Source organism: Oryzias latipes, chromosome 2 (genome assembly GCF_002234675.1).
Source record: "Oryzias latipes chromosome 2, ASM223467v1".
In the NCBI taxonomy this organism is placed as follows: domain Eukaryota; kingdom Metazoa; phylum Chordata; class Actinopteri; order Beloniformes; family Adrianichthyidae; genus Oryzias; species Oryzias latipes.
The window spans coordinates 8,409,675-8,432,908 of NC_019860.2; the positions used below are offsets into that span (position 1 = coordinate 8,409,675).

The following is a 23,234-nucleotide window of genomic DNA, read 5'->3' on the forward strand; positions in this document are numbered from 1 at the left end:
ACCCAATAGTCTTCAAGTCCCGACTGTGCGCCATAAGTGCAGATCAGATGCCAGTAATGTGTGTCCCACATGATCCAATGAGTGTTCATTGACGTGTCCTTATCAGACACTACTGTGTGTTTGTTTCTGTCACCAGTGGAATCAGCACTTTCCTTCACTAGAACTAGAAGAACAAACTGGAAGAACAAAGTTTTAAATTCTCCTCTCCTCTTATTGCACAAGGCAGAGAAAAGGGCGGGAGTTCAACAATAAGGCTTAAAGAAAGTTCACCTTTAAACTGTCAATGTCAAATTAAGAAATAGAATAGAATATAGAATAACTTATAAATGCAACATAAATGCAAACTAATAATTTAAAATTGAATTTTAAATAAATATTGACACATTTAATGACATTTTTGATTATTTATTTCAAATTGTAAAGAAGTAATGAGACATTCATTTATTTCATATTCAATACATTTATTTCAATTTGTCCCTTCCAGCTCACACTGGTGCATAAAATCCTGAAATATGTCATGAAAAACTAATGTACTCCTCAAGATTTGATTTTTTTAAACATGTATTTATTGATTTTCAATTTTATTTATTTAATGACAATTTTAAATAATGAGTGACATATTTATTTAATAATTTAATGGTGTATATATTTATTTCAATCAGTCTTTTCCAATACTCCATACTCCTCAGGCATTTTCTTTAATGATCACTGAGTTTATTGGTGCTTGACAAAACCCCAAAGTCCTGTAAACGTATAAAAGGCTCCTTGTTGTTTTTGGTTTCTGCAGTCCTCCCCCAGTATTGGATGACTGAAGAGGAAGGTCTCTGCAATCAGCAGAGGACCTTCAGAGTGGAAGAAGATGAACCAGAACCTCCACAAATTAAAGAGGAACCAGGGGAACTCTTCATCAGTCAGGATGAAGATCAGCTTGATATGAAGCAGGAGACTGATACCTTGATGGAGATTCCTACTTATGAGGAAAATGAGAACAGTGAAGCAGATCTAAACAATCAGCAGAGCTTTGATGTAACTAAAAGTCAGGATGAAGAAGGAAACCAACATGAAGAATCTACATCAACTACAGATGAAGAGACAGACCCACTGAACAGAGATCAGAGGAAGAGAAGAGACAGAAGACATGTCCAAAGTGAGGACAGCTCTCACATGTCAGAAGGTCAGTGTGACTCAGAAACCATATAATTTAGTTTGAATTCACTCATCATTATCAACCTTGAAGGTTGTGATGCTGTTTACCGGTGAAGTCAAGAAAGAGAATAGAAATATCAAAATGATGATAATGAAACTGTGAAAAAAGCTTGCATGCATTGTATGACTTGATTTATATCATAATTTGTGATTGCTGATTAGAGCTGTGACGGTGTGGGATTTTTGATCACCGCTGTGATGAACCAGCAGGCGGAGCGGTGTCGCGGTTAACTGCCCCCACCCCCCCCCCACGCTGTATTCTTTATTAACAAATAACAGTAATAACTAACTACTACCTATCTTACCAAAGAACTATATAGGTGTTGTAGATTGACTATGTGTATGTTCTGCAGCGGACCGCTCTGGAGCTGCACGTGAGCCTTCACCTGTGCTCTCTGGTACAGACATCTTCTCAGAATATTATATATTGCCCAGTAATAAACAGACTGCAGACACTTAGTCACCTTTCTGGTAGCTATGAAGCCTGGCACCCATGAAGAAGGCGGGGCAGGAGGCTCCGCCTTTGTTTATACAGACACGTAACATTGCGCTGCACAAAATGGTTCCCAAACAAAACATGTAGTGATATTCATGGAAATCCAACAGTGCGCGTTCATGTTTGGTGTTACAGAGTGAAGGAGAACAGTAATAACCCCCCCCCCCCTCCAACACAAAATCCTCCGGCAGGCGGTCGTGTCGCGCACTCAAGAACGCACGCAGCTTGTAATGGAAATGAATACAATGGAAATAAATAATTAGAACGCAGTAAATTTGTCGTATTTCCTCATGAGATGGAAACTTATGTTGTAGAATGAGGATGTGTGTGTGCTTCTGAAACCACGCGTGTGTGTACAGTGGTGGACAAAATTGTTGGTACCCCTCAGTTAAAGAAAGAAAATCCACATTGTTCACTGAAATGACTTGAAACGTTAGAAATTGACAATAAATTAAAATATATTGAAATTTAAATAATCAAAATCAGCCATTACTTTTGAGTTGTTGATTAACAGAATTATTTAAAAAAACAAACTAATGAAATAGGGCTGGACAAAAATGATGGTACCTCCATAAAAGACTGAGAACTAATTGTCCAGGGGGTCATGATGAACTCAGGTATGTCCTTTAATTGACATCACAGCTGTTTTTAAACCCATAATCGGTCAGTCTGCCTATTTAAAGGGAGACAAATAGTCACGTTGCTGTTTGGTGAAAAGGTGTGAACCACACTGAACATGGACAACAGAGAGCAAAGGAGAGAATTGTCCCAGGACATTAGAAACACAATTATAGACACACATCGTAAAGGTAAAGGCTAGAAAACCATCTCTAAGCAGCTTGAAGTTCCTGTGACAACAGTGACAGATATTATTCAGAAGTTTAAGACCCACGGGACAGTAGCCAACCTCCCTGGGCGTGGCAGAAAGAGGAAAATTGATGACAAATTGAGGAGACGGATAGTTGGAACTGTATCAAAAGATCCCAGAACAACCTCCAAAGACATTAAAGGTGAACTCTTAGATCAAGGTACATCAGTGTCAGATCGCACCATTCATCGTTGTTTGAGCCAGAGTGGACTTCATGGGAGACGACCAAGGAGGACACCACTGTTGAAAGGAAATCATAAAAAAGCCAGACTGGAAATTGTAAAAATGCATGTTGACAAGCCACAAAGCTTCTGGGAAAATGTCCTTTGGACAGATGAGACAAAACTGGAGCTTTTTGGTAAGGCACATCAGCTCTATGTTGGTAGACTCAAAAATAAAGCATACAAGGAAAAGAACACTGTTCCTACTGTGAAACATGGAGGAGGCTCAGTTCTGGTTTGGGGCTGCATTGCTGCATCTGGAACAGGGTGTCTTGAAGTTGTGCAGGTAAAATGAAATCTCCAGATTATCAAGGTATTCTGGATAGAAATGTGCTGCCTAGTGTCAGAAAGCTTGGTCTCAGTCGCAGGTCATGTGTCTTCCAACAGGACAACGATCCAAAACACACAGCCAAAACCCCCCAAGAATGGCTCAGAGAAAAGCGTTGGACTATTCTGAAGTGGCCTTCTATGAGTCCAGATCTGAATCCCATTGAACATCTGTGGAAGGAGCTGAAACATGGCATTTGGAGAAGACACCCGTCAAACCTGAGACAACTGGAGCAGTTTGCTCATGAGGAGTGGGCCAAAATACCCGTGGACAGTTGCAGAAGGCTCATTGTCAAATACAGAAAACCGTTGAATTGCAGTGATTGCCTCAAAAGGTTGTGCAACAAATTATTAAGTTATGGGTACCATCATTTTTGTCCAGCCCTATTTCATTGCAGTGATCCCTTGCTATAACACGGTTTACTTTTCACGGTTTCGCTACTTCATGGATTTGCATCCTGCATTCTGTTCTTCATTCTGATTGGCTAAAAAGTCACTCCGCTAGAAAAAAGAGCGACAACAACTGCCTATCACTATGTTCTTCTCCCGAACAAACAAACCGGCACCGCAGGCCTTAAAAGAAGAAAACGCTGCAGAGCGGAGTCAGGATGCAGCGGCTCAGTCTGAAGAGCAGTGAAATACACCTCAGTCACTATTTGTCCGACTGTTTGTATTTTTTTCATAATCATTTTAAATTTTCTCCCGTTTAATCCAAATACTCTCGGGTCGCAGTGGGCGGGGCTAATCTTCACGATTTGAAGCCTTCTGTTCACATTGATGATTAAAATTATTATTTGACAGTAAATACAGAAGTAATTTGTTGAAAAAACTTTTCTAAAGTACTTTGATTTGTGAAACAAATGCTTGAGCCTGTAAAATGGTTTGTTCTTTCTTTTCAATGTATAATAGAGTTTTTAATTGTATAATACTTGTTAAAAAAATAGAGGTTTCTACTTCACGAATTTTGCCTATCACGGGTTCTTTTTGGAAGGTAACCCCCGCGAAAAACAAGGGTTTACTGTAGTTTGTTTTTTAAGTAATTCTGTTAATCAATGTAAAATGCAGCAAAGAAGTTGCTGTTTTTGGTTGGGCACAGATAAATGTATTCTCCACAATTGAGTCTGGTTCTTTTATTCTGAAAATCCTCAGCATTGATGCTCATTTACCACCACTGGTCAGTGCCCCTCATAATTTGTGCAGACTTTCTGTGCAGAAATGACTTGGCTGGACCTTGGTGGATATTAGGAGCTGCTGGTTTCCCTCAGGCAGCAGCAGCACTAGTGGGTTGTGATGTACAATCAGGACCATAAATATTTGGACACAGTCTTTCTAATATTTTTTCTGTACATTACCACAGTAAATAAAATTAAAAAAAACAACTCAGCTACCATTGAAGTGCAGACTTTCAGCTTTTATTCCATGGGTTGAACAAAAAGATTGCATAAAAATGTGAAAAACAAAAACAGTTTTTAAACACAATCCCTTCATTTCATGAACTCGTAAGTAGTTGGACAAATCAAATAACTGAAAACAAAATGGTCATTACTAATATTTGGTTGAAAAGCCTTTGTTGGCAATGACAGCCTGAAGTCTTGAACTCATGGACATCACCAGATGCTGGGTTTTGTCCTTCTGAATGCTCTGCCAGGCCTTTACTGCAGCAGCTTTCAGTTGCTGTTTGCTTGTGGGCCTTTCTGTCTTAAGTTTAGTCTTCAGCAAGTGAAATGCTGCTCAATTGGGTTAAGATCAGGTGAGTGACTTGGCCATTCAAGAATATTCCACTTCTTTGCTTTAATAAACTCCTGAGTTGTTTTGGCTGTGTGTTTTGGGTCGTTGTCCATCTGTATTATGAAACGCCGCCCAATCAGTTTGGCTGCATTCACCTGGATCTGCGCAGACAGTATGTCTGTGAACACCTCAGAATTCATTGGGCTGCTTCTGTCCTGTGTCACGTCATCATTAAACACTAGTGTCCCAGTGCCATCACACTGCCTCCAAAGTGTTTTACTGATGATGTAGTGTGCTTTGGATCATGAGCTTCTCCATGCCTTCTCCATACTTTTCTCTTGCCATCATTCTGGTAGAGGTTGATTTTGGTTTCATCTGTCCAAAGAATGTTTTTCCAGAACTGTGCTGCCTTTTTTAGATGCTTTTTAGCAAAGTCCAATCTAGCCTTCCTATTCTTGAGGCTTATGAGTGGCTTGCATGTTGCAGTGTACCCTCTGGATCTACTTTCATGCAGACTTCTTTTTATGGTAGACTTGGATATTGATACGCCTACCTCCTGGAGAGTGTTGTTCACTTGGTTGGCTGATGTGAACGGGTTCCTCTTCACCATGGAAATGATTCTGCGATCATCCACCACTGTTGTCTTCCGTGGACGTCCAGGGGCCTCATTTATAAACGTTGCGTACGCACAAAAGAAGGCGTACGCCACTCTCTACGCTAGGGTTGGGCGATGTCCCCTAAATTGGCCATTGACGATGTTTGCTGTCAACCATCGGGATGGACGATGACATCGTCGGGGGGGGTATTTTTGCATTTTTCGTTCTTATATAACTGCTATCCGTTATTTTGCTTTTTTCATTTTATTTCCCAACTAATGACTCATCCGCGATGATCCAGTATAAACTGAGGGAAGTGACTTTTTTTTTTATTTTTTTTTTTATTTTTTTCTAACTTGTCCTGTCCAACAGCTAGGCAGACAGATGAGAGCTGAGGGCCTCTTGGGTTGGACATATTTTACTTTAACAAGAGGGGTTATTAATCTTCAGACAAACCAAAGGTATGTCTGAATAAACCCCTTTTGTAATTGAGGCCAAACTTTATTAATTTCAAACATGTCTGAAAATCTTTGGTGTTGGACCGGACGGAAAAGGAAAGAGGGGAAGAAGAAAGAGGGACGTTAGAGAGAGGGGGGGTAGGGGGTGATAATAGGAGGGGAAGGGGGATAAGACCATGAAGCAGCATAAAGCAACAAGTTTACTGGTTGTTAATCATTATGGTAAGGTTCAAATGTAAAAAAAAAACAAAAAAAAAAGGGCGGAGCCTGTCCACACACACACTCAAATGTTATAAACACACCTGTTAGTTGCAAAAATGTCCACCTGTCAACATGTACACAAAACAGATAGTGTTCACACGCATACTTATGCCTTAAAACCAACTAGTGTGAAATATTTCAGTCATTCAGTCTGTTGAGCTGACACCTGTGCTCAGGTGAGTGTTTATGTTCTTCTAAAATGGATGGTGGAACGTGAAAAGAAGGAGGGAGAGTGCCCAGCCATCCCCACCCCAAGACCCCCACCGCACCAGCAGCGGCAGCCGGATTCCCCCCAACACCACACGGGAACCGGCAGGGAACAACCGCCGCCCGGGCGACCAAGCCCGCCACCCAGGCCAGGGCCAGCAGGGCCGCCGCAAGGCCCCCAGAGCCAGAGAGCAGGGAGGCACGGAGGGAAAGAGGGCGCCGCCCCAGCCCAACCAGGAGAGCAGCCCCCCCGCCGCGCCGGGAGAACCCAACGCAGGGCCCCACCGGAGAAGGACGCCCACAGCCCCAGACGAGCACCCCACCACCACCCAGGAGTTCCGGGCATCCCCCCGCCCCAACCCTAGGTACGGGCCAGGACCCCCCAAGGGAGACCCACTCCGCACTCCAGGCAGCCATCCGCCCGGCCAACGGTTGGTCCAGGGAGGAGCGAGGCAGGGGCCCGCCGCCCCCGCCCAGGAGGGGGGAACCCCGGGGAAAAAAGAGGGCCCACAAGGGGTGTTGTAAATATGGCCCGACCAGGCTCGGCCACAGTTGGAAATTTGGCGGGGCCCAGCACTCAGGAGCAAGGACCAGAACCCACCCCCCAGGGACACGAACACCCCCGGCTCAGATGTAATGTGAACCCCCCCACCGCGCGGAGAGAGCACCGCCGGGCCCAGGAAGCCAGCACCCCGGGGACACAGCCGCCGTTGCAAAGGGGCCCGTACCCCCCACCAGGGAAGAGGCAGGGGACAGATGGTCCTAGGTCCCACCTTCCTTGCAAAATGTGTGTGCGTGTATGTGTGTTTGAGAGAGTGTGTGTGTGCATGTGTGTGTGTTTATGTTGGGATGTATATATTGAGGGGGGAGGGGTGTGTGTACTAAGGGGGGTGCGGTTAAAATTGGCGGGTAGGGCACTAAGGGGACGTCTCCTGATTACTCACAGTGACGTCCCCTCACCCTCCCCACCAAGGGGCCCTAAATGTCTAAGGTGCGGTTAAAATTGGCGGGTAGGGTGCTAGGAGGACATCCGCTGCTTGCTGGCAGTGATGTCCAAGCACCCCCCCTACCAAGGGCCCTACATGTCTAAGGTGCAAATAAAACCGAAAGAGGGGGGGCCCACTCCATACGGCAACCACAGGAGGGGGGTCACTGCCTAGTAAACCCCCCCCCCCAAGGCTCATCGCAGGCTAAGCCCCCCACCCCCTCACCCTATTATGAGGTTATATGAGGAAGGGGGTAAGTTGGGGACAGATGATAGACTGTCCCCCGGTGGTCAAACAGCCGTCCCCCGCCCCCCCCCCCCCAGCAAGGGGGCCAGGCCCACCCAGCCCCGGGGCCCCACCCCCGGAGGCGCAGACACCCCAGGCCCAGCACCACCACCCCCACACAGAGAGAGGGGAGCCAGAAAGCGCCGGCCCCCCCCGGAGCAAGCCCAGGCCCCCACCCCCAAACGCCGGCCCTAGAAGAGCTCTGGTCAGGCCTCGACGGGACCGAGGCAGCCAACCGGCCGGGGAAACCGCCGATGGCCTCAGCGGAGACCCCGACCCGTCAACCCCCCCTGCCCCGTACCAATAGTGGCCCCCCCCCTCCCCCAGAATGCCCCCCCACAGGACAGGGCCGACAAGACCCCCACCCCACCCCACCCCCAGACCCCGCAGCCGAAGCGGATGACACCCAGAGCGACCGGGGGCCCCAAGAGGGTTGTCCCGTCCCGCCCCAGAGCCAGGGAAGGGCCGATCCCAGCCCCAGGTGTAGACGGGAAGCCCATCCAGTGCCGCTGGGCCCCCCCCCCGAGCAGCGCCCCCCGCCAACCCCCCCCAGCACAGGCAAAGGGACCACCCCCCCAAGCCAAGCCAGACCACCACCCCACCCCCCCACCACGCACCCCCACACCCAAGCCCAGAGGACCACGCAGCGCCCCAGGCCGCCCCACCCAGGCGCCGGACCCGACCCCCCGACCAACGGAGCCCCCACCACCCCCGGCCAGGCACCGGAGGCCCCGACCCCCACCCCGGCCCACGGCAGAAGGGCAAGGAGCAGCGACGACCATGCCCCCCCCACCCCCTAAGTCACGGAGTTAGCTATGGGAGACCAGAGAGACCGGATTCTTTCAAAGTTACTTGAACTTTGGGCTGACATTTTTTCCAAGCTGATATGATCAAGCAGCAGATTTCTGTGTTGACTTATATTTATATTTTTTTTGCTTTTCCAATTTATTAAAATAGTTTTTTTAGCAATGCAAAGAGTTATGAAAATGATAGAGCCTAATCCTCCTTCTACATCGATGGCACTCATGTCACCAAGCACACAAAGTGACGGTGAAGCTGTGATTGAAACCTTAAGCCAGACTGATAGATCGGCACATACCTGCTGCCAGAGAGCCTGGACAGGCGTGCAGAACCATAGTGCATGCATGTAATTGTCGGGTAGATTACTGTCACAGTGCTGACAAATGTCTGAGTTACTGAGACCCATCTTGAACATCCTCTGTCCAGTGTAGTAAATTCTGTGAAGAGTTTTGAAATGGATTAGCTGCAGATTTGGATTTTTTGTCATTTTAAAGGTGTTTAGACAAAGTTCTGACCAAAAACTTTCATCTGTGCTGAAGCTCAAATCCGCATCCCATTTTGTTGTCGGAAGTGAAATATTGTTATCTAAATTACATAAAAGTTTGTATATTTTGGAGAGAGTTTTATTCATTGAGAAATTGATCAGAGTGGTAACTACATCTGGTAGCTTTAAATCGTTGTCTCTGTATTTAAACTTTTTAGTAATAATTGATTTAAGTTGCTGATATTCCAAGAAGTTATATATTCCATGTTTGTCTTGAAGTTCCTGGGGAGTTATGAATCTTCTATCAATAATTATGTGCTCTAGTTGTTTTATGCCCCCTGCTTGCCAAGCTGGGAAGTGGATAATTTTTTTGTTTATGAGGATGTCTGGGTTGTTCCAGATGGGTGTCATTTTGCACGGTTGAATTGATGATTTTGATATTTTGAGAAATTCCCACCAGGCTGTTAAAGTGGCATTTATATTAATACTTTTGAAACAATCCTGTTTTTTAACTATTTGACTAATAAATGGAAGATCTGACAGGTTGATCTTTCCACATAACGCCTGTTCCAAGTCTAACCATGAGTTGGTTTCTGGATTATTTTTTAACCATTTTAAGATGTATTGTAATCTATTTGCAAGAAAGTAATTGTGGAAGTTAGGTAATTCTAATCCTCCACAGCTTTTTGCAGATTTTAAAGTTTTTAGACTAATTCTTGCAGGTTTATTGTTCCATAGAAAGCTTGATATGGATGAGTCTAATGTTTTGAACCATTTTAATGGCGGTTGTGTGGGAATCATTGAGAAGAGATAATTAACTTTGGGTAAGATTTTCATTTTAACCGTGGCTACCTTGCCCATAAGGGACAAAGGCAGGTTGGTCCAGCGTGTTAGGTCGTCCTGTATGTTTTTCAGTAATGGGGTGTAGTTTAGCAGCACCAGTTCTGATATTTTGGGGGAAAAATAAATACCTAGATATTTTATATTGCCTGATTTAACTGGTATTGTGAGTCCTTGCTCCGCATTACTGTTCAGTGGTAATAAAACAGATTTATTCCAATTAATGGAATAGTCTGATATAGAAGAGAATTCATTAATGATTGTTGCCGTTTCATTAACAGAATGTATATTACTTAAAAACAGTAATATGTCATCTGCATAGAGACTAATTTTATGATGGCTGTGTTTGGTTTTAATTCCTTTAATACTCTCATTCTGTCTTATTGCTGCAGCTAGAGGCTCGATAAATATTGCAAAAAGCGAGGGGGAGAGTGGGCAACCCTGTCTAGTTCCTCTTCCAAGAAAAAACCTGTTGGAAGTCTGTTTATTAGTTCTAACTGATGCATTGGGGTTGTGATATAATATTTTGATCCAATTGATGAATGATTCTCCAAACCCAAACTTATGGAGGGCAGCAATGAGGAACTTCCAATTTACTCTATCAAAGGCTTTTTCAGCATCCAGTGATAGTATAGTCATTTCCTGGTTTTTGATGGTGGCAAAGTCTATTATGTTAACGAGTCTGCGGACATTGTCATCCGAGTGTCTGCCTTTGATGAATCCAGTTTGATCAAAGTCAATTATGTGAGGAGTGACTTTTTCTATTCTCTGTGCTAGTGCTTTGCAGATAATTTTTACATCTGCATTAATTAAAGAAATGGGGCGATAGCTTGAAGGACTCGTGGGGTCTTTGTCGGGTTTTAGAAGAAGGATAATGTTGGCAGAGTTCATGTTAGGTGGTAGAGATTGGCTTTCATTGATAAATTTTACCGTTTTATAAAACGTTGGTGCCAGTTGTTCCCAGAATTCCTTATAAAACTCTGCAGGAAAGCCGTCAGGCCCTGGTGCTTTACCATTAGGCATAAGTAACAGAGCTTCATGAAGCTCAGACAACGAGAGCGGAGAGTCTAAATTTGTGATTTGATCTTCGTTTAACTTGGGCAGGTTTATATTGTTGAGAAATGAGTTGATGCTTTGTTCTGATGGATTGATCTGTGGAGTGTATAAGTTTTGATAAAAGTCTTTAAACGCATTATTAATTTTTACCGGGTCATGGGTGACATTCCCTGTTTGGTCTATAATCGAAGTGATTGTTGATTTTTCTTTATTAATTTTAAGCTGATTAGCTAGAAATTTGCCAGATTTATTTGAGTTTTCATATCTTTCCAGTCGAAGCCTTTGTATCTGGAATTGTGTTTGTTTATTGATGATGTCATTTAACTGCAGTTTTAAATTTTTCAGGTCGCCCAGTATGTGTTCCTGTGCAGAAGCAGCATAAGCAGTCTCCAGAGTTTTTATTTTATTTCCTAATTCTAATAAATCTGCTTTCTCCTTGCGTTTTTTATGCGTTGAATAAGAGATGATTTTCCCTCTCATGACTGCTTTTGCTGCTTCCCAAAGAATACTTGGTGATATTTCAGAAGTATCGTTGAATTCTAAGAAGGTTGCCCACTCTTTTTTAAAGAATTCAATAAATTCCTGGTCTTTTAACAGAGACGTATTAAACCTCCAGGTTGAACCCGAGGGTCTGGGTACTTCCCTTGAAATAGTAACAGAAACTGGTGCATGGTCACTGATAATAATTGGGTGAATGTTGGAACTTTTAATTTCTTTCAAAAGGGAGTTACTGACTAATAAATAATCTAAACGAGATTGTGAATGGTGAACTGGAGAAAAAAAGGTGAACCCCTTAGTGCTTGGATGACATGAGCGCCAAGCGTCGCAGAGACCCAGATCATTCATGTACTGCTTTAGAATACTTGCAGACTGCCATGTACGCTGGTTTGCTGCTGTGCTGAGTCTGTCAAGTTCAGGGTCCAAAACAAGGTTGACGTCTCCTCCTATAATGATTGTGGAGTCAGAGTGAACTGAGAGTGAGGTGAAGAATCTGTGAAAGAAGGAAGAGTCGTCAACATTCGGGCCATAGATGCTGGCGATGCAAAAGTCTTTATTCTGAATGGATATATTAATGATTACAAATCTGCCTTCTGGGTCAGTAACTGTATCCTTATGAGTAAATGTAACATTTTTATTAATCAAAACTGCAACCCCTCTTTGTTTGGAGTTGAAACTGGCAGAATACATAGCTGGATACTGGGAACAGCACAGGAGTTGACCAGCTGATAAAGATAAATGGGTCTCCTGCAGCAGAGCTATATCTGCTTTAAGATCATTCAGGTGATTTAACACTTTCAATCTCTTTGGCCCAGAACCAAGTCCACGCACATTCCAGCTAACGATGTTAAGACTGCTCATAGCTGTTCTAACCGGGAGAGTGCAAGGCTAAATAGTGCGTGTGCCCGTCCGTGTGCGCGTGCCCGCTGTGCGTACCTGCTACACTGACAAGCGCTATGCGTTGTGGGTGAACGTGTCTTGGCTATGAGCTGCATGTTACGTGCGTCCTGTGTGAGCCTAAGTGAGGTTTTTGCAGTTTATCAACGTGTGTGTGCGGGATCGCGTGTGCATGCTCTTATGCGCGCTAGTATGCGCGCGCGCCCGTTCCGTGCATAAATAAATACTCACCATGGTTGCGTTGACTTTACCTGATTCACATATGAGGACATGGGAAGGGGGGGGGACAAGAGAAAAGAGAGAGGGAAAGAGAAAGAACAAAAAACAAAAACAACGAAACAACAACAGAAACATGAATGTGAGAGAAAGAAAAAACACTTTTCCTGAGAGGTGTGGATTATTGATGATCCGATTATTTCCTAGTTAAATAAGTTTGCGGGTTTCTTCTGGGCAGCGCAGATGTCAGTGCGCCTCTGAAAGCCTTCAGCACAGCCAGGGTGTTACCTCTGGGTCCCGGAACAGCTTGCCATTCACAAAAAGTTTATCAACAGCAACCACCGCGCGTGCTCCAGCAGACAGGTGCTTCCTCCTCAGCGGGAAGAGGATTTTCCGACGGCGGAGGATCTCGCCTGGAAACTGATCATTCACGCTATAATGTGTGTCTTTCAGCTCGCGCCCTCTGCTTTTTACCTGCATCTTTTGTTTATAATGTTCAAATTTAGCAACAATAGGACGGGGACGCTGATTGTCCGGCCTTTTTCCTCCGAGCCGGTGAACCCTGTGGAAGGAGATCTTCTGGACTTCTTCCTTGGGGAGTTTCAGGTGGACCTCTATAAAGGACTTAACAATGTTCTCCGGGACTTCCCCTGCCTCTTCTGGAATCCCTGCGAACACTAGATTGTCCCTCATGCTCCTCGCCTGAAGATCCAGGAGGGTTTCCTTGATGGATCGGTTTTCCTCAGAGAGACGGGCGGTGTCGTGGCCCAAGATCTTCACGGTCTCTCTGAGGGCCTGGTTCTCCGCTGCGAGCTCCTGCACCTGCTGTTGGCTGAACTCCAGAGACTCTCGCAGGCCTTGGAATTCCTTATGGAGGATCTCCAGCAGATTTAAACGGCAATCAAGGCTGGAGAGCCTTTTATCAATTGAATCCAGGATATCACTCATGTTGCTGCCTGGGGAGGAGGCAGCCCGCGGGGAGTCTTCGGGACGGTTGCGTTTGGTGGACGGAGTGGCGGTGTTGGATTTCTTCATGAGGCAGGTATTGAAACACTCGTCGATGTAATTCTCCAGATCCTCCAGGTCCTCCAGGTCATCCAGGCTGGCAAATGCTTGACAAACTTTTTCAGATTTTTATTTTTTAAACTTTCTGGATTATTTAAATATGGCGGTGTAATTAAATAAATCAAAAATGTTTGTTCACAACTTACGCGCCGCCAAGTAAACTCACCACACTCCTCTCGTCGGCTCTCGCGATACTACAGCATCACGTGCTTTGCACGGATTTACAGCTTTGTGTTTGATGGGAACGGGGGGGGGGGGGGTACATGAGTGGTATGTGTGGGAGATTTAAGACTGCGATCCGTCCCGCAGCTCTAGGGGTACGAGCTATCAAACTCAGAACCGGGTCTAAAAGTGTGTGTCAGAGCAGAGCTCGGATCGTCAGCGCACACAGCGGTTTGAGCATCAAAGCAGAAATGTCGCTCAGTCCTTAGAAAACATTCAAACAATCACGTGGATTTGTGTTTCCAGTCGTGTCCCGAATAAATAAAGGCTGATGTTATTCACAGCATGCAGCGCCACCCAAAGCTTATGTTGTTAGCCCGTGTTAGCATACTGCTAATCCTGGCTCCGTTCAGAAAAAGCACTGACCACAAGGATTAAAATTCAAATGATGAGCGAACAGGTGTTTCATAATAACCGTAACATTATTAAAAGCACGTTTAGAAGATCATCTCGTATTTTACCGAGCTGACATGTCAATGTATATAGCCACTCAGCGCTGTTTAACATCGTTTTGTATTGAATTGTTACATTCAATAAAGTTTGGAAAAAAAGCCGCTCGGCGGAAGTTGTATCCCCTTCCAGTTTTCAAACTGCGCATGTGCGAATACTGCGCATGTGCGAATGATTTATTCCGACCGAAATTGTGACCTTAGTGAACGTTTTTATATTCTGAAAACATTTTTCTGGGCCCATCTACACGGTTGGATTCTAATCCGACCATTGATCCCATCAGGATATTTTGTACATGTAACCGCGGCTTATGGTCTCGACGCGCAACGTGGCGGGGGCGTGGCATCACGATGGTGGTCTCTCCATCGGGATGTCAGTCACCCATCACGATGGACGATGATATCGTCCATCGGCACAACCCTACTCTACGCAATAGTTGAGATTTATAAAAAGCAAACTTGACGGGAAAATGTGCGGTCCTTCACGCAAGCTCTGACCCAGGCGTACTCACAAAAACGGGTGAAATGAGAAACGGCGACACCGTCGACAGATGGAAGAAACACATGAAAGTGAAAATGACAATACTGCCTCTCATAAATAACATGAAGACTTCACAAAGCAAGTCCTACAATTAACAGCCTACACGAACACCCGTTTGATCGATCAGCAGTGAAAGAAACAAAAAAAATCAAACGAAAATTACAATAGAACCGACATCTGTAGCTTGTCAGATGCAATTAAATGGAGGGAAATAAAATGCCCCATCACAATGCGTAATGACGCACAATGGCTGATCTTGCACTCTTAGAAGATGTGGCAAATGGAAGAATTCAGAGTGAACGCATCTTTAGACAGCAAGAAGACTTGTTGGCAAACGAGGACGAGTGGCTTATGAGCCGGTTCCGACTTCCTCGAGCCGTCCTTTTGGACCTCTGCGAGCTTTTTTTGGGCCCGGCGTTACAGAGGAGCACTCGGAGGAACCACGCGTGTCACCCGGTGCATGCATCTGGCGCCCCGGTCCCCCCCCCCCCCCCCCCCCCCCATTTACGGCGTCTGCCACCATTTGCCACTCACGTGCATTGTGGCATTAGTAATGCCCACACTGTGCCCTCCAAACAACATTTTATCCTCTTTTCCACCTCGCCAACGATAACTTCTACTTCACATTGAGTGAAGTTACGTTTTTTGGATTTCCTCTCGGTGTTTGCCATGATTTCTCAATCAATGAATATTCATTTGTGGGCATTTCACGGACTATTTATGGGCAACTATGGGCGTGTCATGAAGCCGCAAAAGCTGCGCTGCATTTAGAATCGGTTGTGATTTATTAAGGGAAAGATGCGTAGGATGTGCGTGCGCACGGTTTTATAAATACGAATATTTCTTTGTGTACGCACGTCCTATGTTTCATCCGTACGCCACTTCTGACGCAAATCCTACGCAAAGTTTTATAAATGAGGCCCCAGGTCTTTTTGCGTTGCTGAGTTCACCAGTGCTTTCTTTCTTTCTCAGGATGTACCACACTCTTGATTTGCCACTCCTAATACCATAACAATTTCTCACATGTTTTTTTTTTGTTTTCTCAGCTTAATGATGGCTCCTTTCCCCTGCATGGAGAGCTCCTTTGTAGGGTTGGGCGATGTCCCTTAAATTGGCCGTTGTCGGGGGGGGGGGGGTATTTTTACATTTTCCGTTCTTATATAACTGCTATTCGTTATTTTGCTTTTTTCATTTTATTTCCCAACTAATGACTAATCCGCAATGATCCAGTATAAACTGAGGGAAGTGACTTTAACAAAAAAAGTAACAAATAACATAGAAAAGAAGTATTCCGCTCCCGCACTTAACTAGTGAAGTGGACCGGCGAGCGCGGACTTACAGCTTTGTGTTTGATGGGAAGGGGGGGGATACATGAGCGGTATGAGTGGGAGATTTAAGACTGCGATCCGTCCCGCAGCTCTAGGGGTACTAGCTACCGAACTCAGAACCGGGTCTAAAAGTGTGTGTCTGAGCACAGCTCGGATCTTCAGCACACACAGCTGTTTGAGCTTCAGAGCAGAAATGTCGCTCAGTCCTTAGAAAACATTCAAACAATCACGTGGATTTGTGTTTCCAGTCGCGTCCCGACTAAATAAAGGCTGATGTTATTCCCACATGTTTACGTGCAGCCAGGATGCAGCGCCACCCAAAGCTAATGTTGTTAGCCCGTGTTAGCATACTGCTAATCTTGGCTTCGTTCAGAAAGAGCACTGACCACACGGATTAAAATTCAAATGATGAGCGAACAGGTGTTTCATAATAACCGTAACATTATTAAAAGCACGTTTAGAAGATCATCTCGTATTTTACCGAGCTGACATGTCAATGTATATAGCCGCTCGGGGCTGTTTAACATCGTTTTGTATTGAATTGTTACATTCAATAAAGTTTGAGAAAAAAAAGCCGCTCGGCGGAACTTATATCCTTCCGGTTTTCAAACCCTACTGCGCATGTGCGAATGATTTATTCCAAACGAAAGTGTGACCTTAGTGAACATTTTTATATTCTGAAAACATTTTTCTGGGCCCATCTACACGGTTGGATTCTAATCCGACCATTGAACCCTATCAAGATATTTTGTACATGTAACCGCGGCTTATGGTGTCAACTCGCAACGTGGCGGGGGCGTGGCATCACGATGGTGTCTCTCCATCGGGATGTCAGTCACCCATCACTATCATCGTCCATCGGCACAACCCTACTACTTTGACCACATGTCTGTTCACAGCAAAATCTTCAAAATGAAGCACAAGTCCTGTAATGAAGTCCAGGGGCCTCATTTATTAAACTATGCGTAGGATTTGCGTCAGAAGTGGCGTACAGATGAAACATAGGACGTGCGTACGCACAGAAATATTCGGATTTATAAAACCGTGCGCACGCACATCCTACGCATCTTTCCCTTAATAAATCACAACCAATTCTAAATGCAGCGCAGCTTTTGCGGCTTCATGACACGCCCATAGTTGCCCATAAATAGTCCGTGAAACGCCCACAAATTAATATTCATTGATTACGAAACCATGGCACACACAGAGAGGAAATCAAAAAAACGTAACTTCACTCAATGTGAAGTAGAAGTTATCGTTGGCGAGGTGGAAAAGAGGAGAAGAATGTTGTTTGGAGGGCACAGTGTGGGCATTACTAATGCCAAAAAGGCACGTGAGTGGCAAACGGTGGCAGACGCCGTAAATGCTGTAACCTCACAACCTCGGACCGCGTGGTTCCTCCGAGTGCTCCTCTGTAACGCCGGGCCCAAAAGCCCGCAGAGGTCCAAAAGGACGGCTCAAGGAAGTCGGAACCGGCTCATAAGCCACTCGCCTCGTTTGCCAGCAAGTCTTCTTGCTGTCTAAAGATGCGTTCACTCCGAATTCTTCCATTTGCCACATCTTCTAAGAGTGCAAGATCAGCCATTGTGCGTCATTACGCATTGTGATGGGGCATTTTATTTCCCTCCATTTAATTGCATCTGACAAGCTACAGATGTCGGTAATAATCGACGTGGAAATGGGAAATTGATCAGCGCAAATGTAATTTCTTGTTGCTTTCTGAATGGTTGAGACGCCATACATTGTTTTATCAAAAATAAAACAAACTAAAGGCATATGCATGAATACCATAATTCCATATCTTATGAAGAAATGTTTTAATATGAAAACAACTTTCCCCAGTGGACAATTAATACATCTGTCCGTCCGTCCGCACGCCCGCACCTATATCCGCACCGCCAGACGGACACACTGACAAGAATATCAGTTTTGTACATTATTTCGTTCTGTTAACTATATTATTTGTGAGGATGAATTGCACAACAGGCCAATATTGCAGAACATATTTCACTTTTTTTTTTGCAAATATGTGTTTATTGAATTTCTGTTATAATTTTCGTTTGATCTTCAGTCTTCATGTTATTTATGAGAGGCAGTATTGTCATTTTCACTTTCATGTGTTTCTTCCATCTGTCGACGGTGTCGCCGTTTCTCATTTCACCCGTTTTTGTGCGTACGCCTGGGTCAGAGCTTGCGTGAAGGAACGCACATTTTCCCGTCAAGTTTGCTTTTTATAAATCTCAACTATTGCGTAGAGAGTGGCGTACGCCTTCTTTTGTGCGTACGCAACGTTTATAAATGAGGCCCCAGGCCTTTTATCTGCTTCACTCATAATGACATAACAAGGGAATTACCCACACCTGCCCATGCAATAACATGGAAGAAAATTGCCCAATTACTTACGAGCCCATGAAATGAAGGGATTGTGTTTAAAAAAATGCTTTAGTTTTTCACATTTTTATGTAATCTTTTTGTTCAATCCATGGAATAAAAGCTGAAAGTCTGCACTTCAATGGCATCTGAGTTGTTTTATTTAAAATTCACTGAGGTAATTTACAGAAACAAACTTAGAAAGACTGTGTCTATGTCTAAATATTTATGATCCCGACTGTACATGATGTGTCTCATCAGTCTTCATCACTGCTACCGATTTCAGGATCCAGGATCCTCAGGATACCAAAAGGGATTCAGCGAATTCAGATAATGGAGGGATGGATTTTTTTCAAATAATATTTTAAAATGAAGTACTTTTAAGGTCGTTTAGATTTTTCTTGGTGCTTAATAATTCTAAAAATCCTTTCAAGTATAAAAAGGTTTCCTTGTGTTTGTGTTCCTGCAGTCCTCCCTCAGCATTGGGTGACTGAAGAGGATCCCTGCAACCAGAACAGGAACTTCAGAGTGAAACTTGATGAACCAGAATCTCCACAGACTAAAGAGGAACTGAAGGAACCAGAACCTCCACAGATTAAAGAGGAACTGCAGGAACCAGAACCTCCACAGATTAAAGAGGAACAGCAGGAACCAGAACCTCCACAGATTAAAGAGGAACTGGAGGAACCAGAACCTCCACAGATTAAAGAGGAACAGCAGGAACCAGAACCTCCACAGATTAAAGAGGAACTGGAGGAACCAGAATCTCCACAGACTAAAGAGGAACTGAAGGAACCAGAACCTCCACAGATTAAAGAGGAACAACAGGAACCAGAACCTCCACAGATTAAAGAGGAACTGGAGGAACCAGAACCTCCACAGATTAAAGAGGAACTGCAGGAACCAGAACCTCCACAGATTAAAGAGGAACTGGAGGAACCAGATCATCTGCAGTTTAAAAAGGAGCAAGACGAGCTCTGTATCAGTCAATATGAGGAGTGGCTTAACCTGAAGCAGGAGACTGATACCTTGATGGAGATTCCTACTTATGAGGAAGATGAGAACAGTGAAGCAGATCTAAACAATCAGCAGAGCTTTAATACAACTGATAGTCAGGATGAAGTAGAAAACCAACATGAAGAATCAACATCAACTACAGATGAAGAGACAGACCCACAGAACAGAAATCAGTGGAAGAGAAGAGACAGAAGACATGTCCAAAGTGTGGACAGCTCTCACATGTCAGAAAGTGAGTGTGTTAGAAAAACAAACAGAAAGGCATCTTTTGTTAAGAAACACAAACAATCTCCAACAGGAAAAAGATCTTCGTATATAAAGTTTGGTAAAAGAAAAGGAATCGGACACAATGCGTCAATCCACATAGGAACTGAGTCTGAAAGAACCCATTTCTGTGAAGAATGTGGTACAAGCTTTGATTACTTGTCTCAAGGCAGAATTCACATGAAAACTCATACAGAAGAGAAGTCCTTTCCGTGTAAAGAATGTGATAAAAGTTTTAGTCGTATTTCTAATCTCAAAAGACACATGAGAATTCATACAGGAGAGAAGGCTTTTGCTTGTGAAGTATGTGGTACAAGTTTTTGTCAAATATATAATCTCAAACGACACATGATAACCCACACAGGAGAGAAGCATTTTGCTTGTGAAGTATGTGATAAAAAATTTAGTCAAATATCTGATCTCAAAGCACACATGAGAACTCATACAGGAGAGATGCCTTTTTCTTGTAAGGAATGTGATAAAAGTTTTAGTCAAAGAACTAATCTCAAAAACCACATGACAACTCACACAGGAGAAAAGCCTTTTGCTTGTAAGGAATGTGATAAAAGTTTTAGTCAAAGATCCCATCTCAAAACACACATGAGAACTCACACAGGAGAGAAGCCTTTTGCTTGTAAGGAATGTGATCAAAGCTTTAGTCAAAGATGTAGTCTAAAAAGACACATGAGAACTCATCCAGGAGAGAAGCCTTTTGCTTTAGATGTTAATATCGAGTAACGAAACATCGATTGAACAAATTGTGCATGCAGAGTGAGTACAAAGTTTACATTTCATTTTGTAGCATTACTTTACTAATGTAATGTAAATATAGAACATTGATCACATAGCCACCAACCTTCATGTCACTGCAGTGACGTCCTAATCGAGAGACGGTGTGGTTTATGAACAACAATGCAATAGAATAAAACAATGACACCACATTTAGGGATGAGTATATAAAGCGGTAACAGAGCAGTTCCTGCCAGAAGACAGCAGAAAATTTTTGAAAAAGGAAGTTGGGTTTTCTGATCCTAATGACCTCTTTTTTTTACTATTTTTTTTTTATTCGTTACGGTCAGCTGCCAGTTAGCCTACTTTGGCTCTAAATTAGCTCGCTTGTTATTGCTAGTTTATTTTATTATCATCTCTTTTTTGACAAACATGAACTTCTTGCACCTAATGTGAGGCATGCCTGATGCTCTATTTGGACTATTTCCCTTCACTTCTGGGTCTGAAACATTCCGTTGGTGCATTGTTTACACAATCAGCTGTTGTCCCCTGGCAACACAAAATGCAGCCATGTTTTTTTTTTCTGCCAGATTTATTTTCTAACAGAGCTATGGTAACAAGATAATATCCATTCTATATAATCAATAACATTCTAAAATATTATATTCTGTTTTAGTTTAATGAATGATTCTCAATACACGTGCAAATTTCGTTATATCAATGTTTTTTGGACACAAAAATATCCTTGTGATCCAGTGACGTATTTTTGACAGCAAGTTAGCGAGATATGTTGTATTCAAGACAAGGGAAAGTCGTATTCAAAACAGACATGTTAAGGGTATAACTGAAGGTTGTATTCATATTTTCTTTTGCAAAGTTGTGCATGAAGTATTACATTGTGCACAACTTTGTTTTGCACACGTTTCATTTCGACAGTTAACTTACCCCATACAATAAATTCCAAAGCATTCTGATTTTATTTTCCAGCAGGACTTGGCTTCTTCCTACATTTAAAAAGATTCTTAACCCTTTTGCTATCCTTTGACCCCACCCTACCATTGACGTGTTCTCCCTACCATGACAAAGGTGGACGAAGGTGGAAAGATTTCATGTAATCCATGGACACCAGTGAAGATCACAAATCATTGAAGAAAAAAGGTTCAGAGCACTGTCTAATGGGTCTAGATGACCCAACTCCCAATGTTAAAGTGCCTAGGATAGCACAAGAGTTATATGTGCTTCAATGGCCATGTTTTTCCTGTGTTTGGTCAATGAGCAAAGTCTGCTGTTATAAAGAAGAAGATGAGACACTAGACCCTTCAATAAAGACAATCTGAAGTCAACTATCAAAGCAACCCGAGCTTTCATTACATGAACACAGAGTCACATGATGGCCTCCAGACCACATTGATGCAGGCATTAGTTAAAAGGACGCAGAAGTAATTGTTGAACAGAAAGAAACTATTTTTTTATTTTGATATTTTAATTTTTTAAGACACCTTTTTTAGGTTGTCTTTATCTATACCTTACAATTATCAAAATCCATAAAATAAAGGATTGATACATGTATAATACATGTATGTATAATTATTCTATGCAATGAGTTTTGCTGTTTGACATGATTTATAAAAAAATGCTAAACTTCAATTTGTTTTTTATAGATGAACCTGTAAATAAAATGTTATTTCTGATGATCATAGTTTAATCTTCATCTCTTGAACAGCTTCATATGGTTGTAGTTTATGCTGATATAATGTGTATGTTGTCTCTGCCTGTGTTACCATGACAACACTGGACGTATTTTGTTTAAATCTAATACTTTTTATATGATCAGTGAACATTTCATTATAGTTTTTAAAAAGTAGCAACTGCAGTTTATATTTTTGGGTCATATGAGCCAAAAATCTCTTTAGGAAAAGATTTTCCGTAAAATGTATTAAGGAAAAACCAGACTGGTGTTTCTGTCTGGTGTTCTTGTTATTCATGTTTTCTAGTAGACATTAGAACTGTTTATCTGTTCTTTTTAGTTCTCAGTGTTCTGTTCCAATCTTTACTGTGAGGAATAAAGTGGACGTGAACATCAGTCAGAAGTGTGGAGTCTTTCCCACAGTGTGGGTTTCTGCTGGTTGTTGGTTCTCTGCAGGTTCCAAAGCTGGACTCCCAGACTCACAGAGCTCTTTCAGAAGCTGTGTCGAAAGTAAACAAACTGTTTCTTTGTTGTGGTTTTTCTCATCAGTGTGAGTGCAGCAGTGAGGTTCAGCTTAACACAAATCTGCAAACTTCATTCTGGCTTTGAGTCTCTTTGAAATCCAGTTTTTGTCTTGGAAATTGAGTATTTAAAGATTTTAGAATGTATTTTTTGTTTCGTTTTTGTCTTTCAAATAGATTAGTCTTTTCAAAGTTAGCCTGAAGAAACTTAACCAAAATGCTGTGATTCTAAATAGATTAATAAAGTTAATAAATGTGCTTATTTTCCCCTAAATTAAATATGTTTAGTGTTGTGGATTTACCAATTTTGAGTTGAATCTATTGTTACTTATCTGATGCTTTTATATTTCAATGTAAACATTTTTCATGGATGCAGATAAAGAAAAAAACAGAACAAGTTATATTTTTAAAACTGATTTTGTATCAGTGCAGCTCTTCATCTGCCAGTTTTGGAGGAGATGACCTTAAGATGAAGGAAGATGGTTAGAACCGAGCAGGAACATCAGATGATTCATCAAAAGAACATCCCATAATATCAGGATGGAACCTTGGTCATGGAAATGCTTTGATGTGAAGTGTTGGACAAAGTTCTTGCGGATGTAGCTTCTGG

General features: G+C 42.9%; 3 protein-coding genes across 6 annotated transcripts in view; 2 read left to right on the forward strand and 1 right to left on the reverse strand.

Annotated features, from left to right (window-relative positions):
* Nucleotides 1-23,234, reverse strand: part of LOC110013798 (gastrula zinc finger protein XlCGF28.1) — a 989,290-nt gene that overhangs the window by 346,152 nt on the left and 619,904 nt on the right. The gene's annotated exons all lie outside the window — the stretch shown is intronic.
* The window catches only part of LOC101169839 (NLR family CARD domain-containing protein 3), a 1,010,604-nt gene that overhangs the window by 214,857 nt on the left and 772,513 nt on the right, over nucleotides 1-23,234 (forward strand). The gene's annotated exons all lie outside the window — the stretch shown is intronic.
* Nucleotides 1,050-21,517, forward strand: LOC110016633 (zinc finger and SCAN domain-containing protein 2-like). Its single transcript, XM_020710044.2, has 2 exons — nucleotides 1,050-1,174; nucleotides 18,876-21,517. Exons 1-2 carry the CDS (start codon nucleotides 1,165-1,167, stop codon nucleotides 20,423-20,425), a joined length of 1,560 nt encoding a protein of 519 aa, XP_020565703.2. The 5' UTR covers nucleotides 1,050-1,164; the 3' UTR covers nucleotides 20,426-21,517.